Source organism: Gopherus evgoodei, chromosome 1 (genome assembly GCF_007399415.2).
Source record: "Gopherus evgoodei ecotype Sinaloan lineage chromosome 1, rGopEvg1_v1.p, whole genome shotgun sequence".
Lineage (NCBI taxonomy): Eukaryota > Metazoa > Chordata > Testudines > Testudinidae > Gopherus > Gopherus evgoodei.
Genome location: NC_044322.1, coordinates 34,036,902 through 34,044,529, shown reverse-complemented (window position 1 = coordinate 34,044,529; position 7,628 = coordinate 34,036,902). Strand labels below are relative to the sequence as shown.

The 7,628-nt window shown below is 39.4% G+C and overlaps 1 protein-coding gene across 1 annotated transcript in view; it reads right to left on the bottom strand.

Moving 5' to 3' along the window:
• Positions 1-204: 204 nt before the first annotated feature.
• Positions 205-7,628, bottom strand: part of DDX10 (DEAD-box helicase 10) — a 354,057-nt gene continuing 346,633 nt past the window's right edge. Inside the window, exon 18 of the mRNA XM_030561169.1 lies at positions 205-839. Within this exon, the coding sequence (XP_030417029.1) occupies positions 653-839 (187 nt within the window). The 3' untranslated portion in view covers positions 205-652. The remainder of the gene's footprint in view (positions 840-7,628) is intronic.

The window sequence follows — 7,628 nt, the reverse complement described above, 5'->3', positions numbered from 1 at the left end:
TTTTTGATTGTTTCAACACAGTTGACAGAATTGTAAGTATAATGGAAATGCGAACTGGCTGGAAAGGTTTAATTGTTTTCATGGAGAAGCTAAAGAGATATACATACTTATTTCAAAAATGTCAGGAGCTTTTAAAAAATGTGTACTAAATACAGTAAAAACAAATCTGCATTTCATTTAATAAGTCATATCGGCTGTTCACCATTTGAGCCTGGAAAAAGATTTATTCTTTAATAGTTTTAATCCACTTTCTTTATATTGTGAGATTACAAACCTGCCAAAAATCAAGAAAAATTCAGACTGGAGCACACTAAACTTTTGTTATGAATCAAGCTTACGTTTTACAAAAAAGATGCAACAAATACTTCAAACCTGGAGCGTTTCAATTATAAATGTGCTACTAACAAAATGTCATCAGAGGATTTAGATTGGAAAGTTGTCTTGGGAATCTTTATAATCCCAAACCAACCCTCCTGAATATATGCCATGGAAAAGAATAACCTACTATCTGATCTGAGGCAAGTCCATTGTTCATGAAACTCATTTATCAATGTCTGCAGATACCCATCTGCCCTAATACCAGATTGATTTTGTGCACACTTCTGACATAAGAGCAAAGACGATCTAGCAGAAAAAAACTGGGGGAAAATAATTATTTCTGACTGTTGAGCAGATGTAGTACAAGCTCTTCATCCTCTGCCAGAGAAAGCCCTGTATCTAATGGCACAAAAGAGTGCTCGTCGCTAAGTTTAGCCTTCTTCCTTCTCAGTGGCGATTCTTCTGCTGCATTATTGCTGCTCTTGCTTCTTTTCCTTGTTCCGTTCTTCTCCTCAAGCTCACTGCAGAAACAAATCAGTTACTCTTTTTAATAACTGTGGCAATCAATATCATCATGCAATCAAACAATTCATTTTAAACAAGACAAATTTATGGCCAGATAAGAGGCAAACATAAAATTACTATTCAGAAGAGGATAGCAATGGAATTAAATGAACTCTGAATGTCTATTTTAGAATCTCTTTCACATAGAATTGAATGTTTTGTTGTTTATTTAGTAGTTAATTGGTTAAAATATCTCAAGAAATCAATACTGGCTTTATACAATACTGTTGCATTCTGTAGTGCTAGAAAACTTGGAAAAGTTGATTCAGTGATATGTCAGTTGACCTGGACAACAGTCACAATGTTAGAATTGTCATCCAGAGCAAAATCCAAACTCTCTCAACATTCCAGAGTGTGGCTACAGGGGTAATTTGGACCCATCTCATTTGAGGCCCATTCGATGTTTTAAAAACATTTCCCCTAGAAATAAATCCTTGGAAACTACTACATAGGTCTTTGCCATGAGAGGAACAGAGTTATCCAGCAACGGATTTTTCAGCCACTTTAAATGCGAGTTATAATGGCATTTCCTGGGCAGGATTTTATATTAATGGGGCTCAGAAACTGTATTCTTTATAACAACTGAGAACAATTATTTATAGTCAGAGCAATCAGGAGGAGAGTGCAGCACTGTCTCTAGGGAAGTGGGGGCAACAGCAACACATTTAATATTAGGGTTGGAAATAATGATTGAAAAAACACAGAAAATAGGGAGAAAATGAACTTGAAAATAAAATGGCTTTGTGCAGCTCGCATAGTTTTTCCTCCAAGGACCATTTATGTCTTCACAGTCTACTTCAGAGATTTGCATGCACAATATTACATTAAGTACCTCCAAAATGTAAGCACATTTCAGCTCAATACAAGAAACACAAACATCCTCTCTTGTGTTTCACATTTTGCCAAATGCTCCTGACAAAAGCACAGCTTTTATTGTGAACCATTGGGTACGATACTCCTTAGTTTTTTCCTAATCCTCTCTGAGCTAATGAAAGTCAGCACATGGGGTTTCTACATGATGCACCAAGAACAAATGCATGAGTCTAAAATAGTCTCAGGGAAGCCATTGGGTTTTAGCAGGTCAATATGCCACATGCCATTTCAAAATGCCAGTATATATAGATGGCCCTATTGCTTTAAAACACTTGCTATCCAACCCATCAACACGCACACATGTAACTGGATTTTTTTTAAATTATTGTTAAAATTAGAGTTGGTTGAAATGCAGTTGAAACTTTTATTTTTAAGAAAAATTGTTTTCATGAAATATTTTCATTTTGGTAGAAATGTTTCAGTTTTCCAGTGAAATACCAAAACCAGAAAATAATTGGCTTTGAAAAATGATTTTCTGTTACAATGTTTGGTTTTTAAATCTAAAACATGATTTTTTAAAAAACTAAAAATGGTTTTTGATTTCAGTTTTTCATAAAATACATTTAATGGGAAATTTTCCAAATTAAAAAAAAAATTCTGAAACAACAATTGGCATTTTTTGGCCAGCTCAGTTAAAATACCCAATAATATTAAATGCAAACTGTACATTAACTCAGTGGTGACAAAGCAAGAATCGCACCAGAAAACTCAAGGTAAGGATGACACATGCCTTACTACTTTCCCTTCCCTCACACAGTTGAGCATTGCTATTGCAGCTCACAAAGTATATAGTTATTGCATGCAGCGCCTCATGCAATGTCCAGTCACTTTGAGAAGTATTAAGATCAGAACGTTTGCATTAACTGAGATTTCTTTTCTCTGCTGCTACTAATGTATGACATAAATTCCAAATATTAAAGACAAGTTCAGGAAGGGAAGTAATAAACATGTACACAGCCTTTCCAGCAAGATTTAAAGCTGCGAAACCCAAGCCTTACCTAGTTTTTCTGCTTTTTTATGTATCCACACTGACTTCAAATGGTTCCCTTACAACTGTACTTCAGAAAAACTATTTCACTCTGTGTATAATTTCCTTACTAAAACCCAAGTTTAGATGCTCACCCTCCTCTCCCAACCTTTAAAAAGCCCCAGCTCCTTCTGGAAGAGTCCTGGACCCCAGGGAAATGGTCTTGCCTGTCCAGCCTTCCCTTCTCCTCTGCCAAACAGGGAGTCAGCATCAGGGACTCCAGGACCCAGCTGCTTGACATCCAAACACATGGGTAGTAACCAGTGACATCAGCAACTTCAGCAAAGGCTTTTTAAAAGCCTCAGCTCCTGTTGTACTAGGGCCACATGGAGCTATACAAAAAAAGGTAGACATGGTCCATTCTCCAAAGAGCTTATAATCTAAGACTCATGCTGGTAGATGGATATTGTTAGCTGCAGCCAGGAGATAGTAGAGTTAGTGTCCCTGAGACATGGGTAACTAGGGTGTGAGACAGCTGAAGTCCTACAGAGAAACCCAAGGAACAGACAAGCTTGCGGAGAAAGCTTAGGAAGAAGAGTTTTATGCTCGCTGATGTTATGTGAGCCCAACCCCAGGAAAGGTGTAGACCTGGAGCACATATAGTATTGACTGCTGTGTTCGGAGGAGGGCAGAGCTCAATCAATTTGCACCTCTCTTTACTCTTCCTTTTACTTATCGGCAACCCACCACACTTTGCCAGACTTCCTTCTGTTTTCATCTCCCTGCTCTGTCCAAACTCTCCCATTTTCAGATCTTCTGCTGCCTGCCTTGCTACCATAATATTAGTGCTGTACATCTCCTCCCAACAAAATCAAGTGAACACATTTCACTCAGTTTCTAAATTATTATGAATCATATAAAGAGGGAAAGTCTTATGCACTTACTGAGACCAGTCAGAAGAGCACATAACCTGTCTGGGTTACCAGACACCCTGTAACTCTTGTCTTCCTTTCTCCTGTCCCTGTTTTTCTTTGCACTTCTATCTTATCTAAATTAAGATAAAAGCCCTAGGGGGCAGGACCACATCTTTTCTATGTTCTGTAAACCATCCGTCACACTTGGGCCCTAGGTAAGAGCTTCTCTATCCAGTCAGTGTGTGGCAAGCCAGTGTAAATCTGCAGTGCTCTCGCCTGCTGTGTGCTAACTGTCCACTTGGACCCTGCCACTGTGCACTAAAAGTCCTATAGTGCACTTGGATGTATGGCTGTTTGAAACAGCAGTACATCAACGCATACTATGAAAAGTTCAGTGCATGGTAGCAAGGTCTACACAGCCAGTAAGTGTGTGGTAGGCTAGAGGACTGTACATTTACATACTGACTCGCCACACACTAAGACTCTGGGTGGAAAACTAAGTTACATATCAAAAACCAATCAACCCAACCCTATGTGTTAAAGTAACATTAAGATGCAAGATCAAGCAATCAAAAGTTATACCAGAATTAAGGAAATACCAGAATTAAGGTTGCCCATGCAATCGTAATTCAGCCCCCTTGTGTGTATGTATTATGATACAGTCTTTAATAACTTGATTGCATACCACTTTTTCCAGCCAGTCCCAACCTACTCCCTCAGCTCCTATTCCCAGCCTCCTTGCCCAGCAATTCCTGTCTCACCTACCCCAACTCCCAGTCTTGATCTCCTCCGCCCGACACCAGCCTCTCCGGCTTCTCGTATGTCCATCCAAGGCTCCTTGCCCCAATCTACTCCCCAGACTCCGTAGGTCTAGCTCTTGTCCCTGCTGCATTTGAATCAGTCAGTTTTCTCCTCCTCACTACATGGGACAGGACACACAATATATTTTCCCCTATCTTCGTTCTCAGAAACACCTGAATTGTTTTGGCTGAAAATTTCCAATATACTTCAGCCTGAGGAACACAGGTGAATTGGCTAAAAGTTGTCAAAGTTATAAGCAGTTGAAAATCGGGTCTTATAATGGGAAACATCAGGCAACCTGATCATGCAATGTTCCCAGCATAGTGGTCACTGCAAAAAGAAGACTATCAGAAAACATTGTTAACAATCTGGGAAAATGAACAAGTCAAAGATTTTTGTGTACGCTTAGTTGATGTTTTGCCATTATTCAGTTTTAGTGCAGTTTGGCACACACACTGTACTGTAGATCACATACGCTACTTTAAAGGTTATTTAGGGAATTAAGTGTTTCCTAGTGATGTAGCAATTCCAAGGGTTGCTTCATTACAATGTTTACTTTAAGTAACTTCCAATAATCAGTGCACACATGTGCCAACACTGAGCAAAAATATGAGGCTCAGTTGCATTTTAGACTCTTTGGATAAGGAATTTCCAAATCAGACATACGTGGACCGGCAGTAACAAAATTTGGACTCAAGATTTTCAGCCCAATCTTAACTTTTTGCGAAGTGCAACAAATTGCAGGCACATTAAAATGCCTACATTATAAACCTTCCAGAAACAGGGTTTACAATTAAAATGACAGCTCAAAATATGACTACAGTGGCACAGCCAAACACCACCAGAACACAGGTCCCGCTGGAAAAAGATCAGCATTACAAAATGTTCTTCCTTTTTCTAACTTAGTAAAAAGAGAATGACAAAGTTTCTATCTTGCTGCCTGTCTTGCCTTCGTTGTGTTGAGATTGCAGGTGTGTGATCCATATGTCTGCCTACCTGTTCTGTTCTTGTAAAAAGGACGAGAATAGACACTGCAGATGTCAACCTCTGCCTATTCATTAAAATGAAAAAAGGAGACGAGGGGCGAGTGGGGAGAGAAATGCATGACACAAACATGTGTATCCCTATGTTATGCAAACAAAGAACCTTACATTTCTTCTGCCTGCCCAGTAGAGAATGAGAGGAGTTAAACAATATTGCAGCTTTCACGTTAGATTTTTTTTTTCAGAATTACAACATTTAAAAAAAATATGTTTAGATCTATTGTGATTTTGGGTCTGTCAACCTTGCAGATGTCCCTTCAAGCTGTTCGCTATTGATACTTAGTTTATAGCTTCTTGGGGGCAAGGATCTTGTCCTATTTCTCCATGCAGCCCTTAGTATACTTTGGGTGCTATATAAACGCTAAACAACATACGTTGACAGTATATGTACTTATTCTAATGTAAATTGCAAAAGTTTTCCAAGGAACCTATTGTATGCTTAGCACAGTTTATGGGAATTCATTTAAAAAAGAGTAAGACTAAAAGCCTAATTAAATAAAAATAATCTTAGCTGCTTTGTCTATTATTTTCAACACTTGAATAGGGTTTGAAACCTCAGCTGCATTCATAATTGACTGATAGTGCATCTAGGATGCTAGTTCAAAACAATCATAGTAATTAAAACAAAGAAGAAATAATACAATGTAAGAAGCAGCTGGCTTATAAATAAATACAAAAAAACCACCACCTCCAACTGGAGATAGAGACACCATTGGAGTGGGGTCCTGCAAGGATCAGTTCTGGATGCAGTTCTATTCAATATCTTAATCATTGATTTAGATAATGGCATAGAGAGTACACTTATAAATTTTGCAGATGATACCAAGCTGGGAGGGGTTGCAGGTGCTTTGGAAGATAGGATTAAAATTCAAAATGATCTTGACAAACTGGAGAAATGGTCTGAAGTAAAAAGAATGAAATTCAATAAAGACAAATGCAAAGTACTCCACCTAGGAAGGAACAATCAGTTGTACACATACAAAATAGGAAATGACTGCCTAGGAAAGAGTACTGCAGAAAGGGACCTGTGGGTCATAGTGGACCACAAGCTAAATATGAGTCATCAGTGTAACACTGTTGCAAAAATAGCAAACATCATTCTGGGATGTATTAGCAGGAGCGTTGTAAGCAAGACACGAGAAGTAATTCTTCTGCTCTACTCCGTGCTGATTAGGCCTCAACTGGAGTACAGTTCTGGGCGCCGCATTTCAGGAAGGATGTGGACAAACTGGAGAGAGTCCAGAGAAGAGCAACAAAAATGATTAAAGGCCTAAAAAAACAAACTATGAGGGAAGGTTGAAAAAAAATGGGGTTTGTTTAGCCTGGAAAAGAGAAGACTAAGAGGGGACATGATAACAGTTTTCAAGTAGGTAAAGGTTATTACAAGGAAGAGGGAGAAAAATTGTTTTTCTTAACCTCTGAGGACAGGACAAGAAGCAATGGCCTTAAATTGCAGCAAGGGAGGTTTAGGTTGGTCATTAGGAAAAACTTCCTAACTGTCAAGGTGGTTAAGCACTGGAATAAATTGCCAGGGAGGTTGTGGAATCTCCATCCTTGGAGATTTTTAAGAGCAGGTTAGACAAACACCTGATTCTATGATTAGACCTAGATCTTGTTACTTAGAACACTTAACTGTATAACACATTTTAAACGGAACTGTAAGTTTTCCAGTCTCTGTATAATCCAAAACACCCAAACAAGGCTTTTCACCAAAAGCTTTGTGGGAAAGTTATTCTTGAGTCAAACTGTTTCTTATTGTTACTGAAGAGGCATGTTGCTAAGTTAATGGAACATGTTGCAAATAAATAAATAAAAGTACATGCATTTCAACAGCCAATATGTTTGGCTATTAACTCCAGTCATGATAGAGCAGAAGTGGACAAACTACGGTCTGTGGGCCACATCTGCTAGTCCCCATCCCGTCCCCAGCTGTCTCCCTCCTCTGCAACCATGCCGCCGTGCGGGCAGTGCTCTGGGCGGTGGGTTTGCACACTTCTGCCGAGCAGCGCAGCAGAGTGTCTGGCTCCAGCCGAGCAGTGCGGCTGCTAAACATGCTGCTCCGAGTGGCATGGTAAGTGGGCGGGGGCCGGCGGGTTGGATAAGGGGCGAAGGGTCCCAGGGGGCAGTCAGGGGACAGGGAGCAGTGAG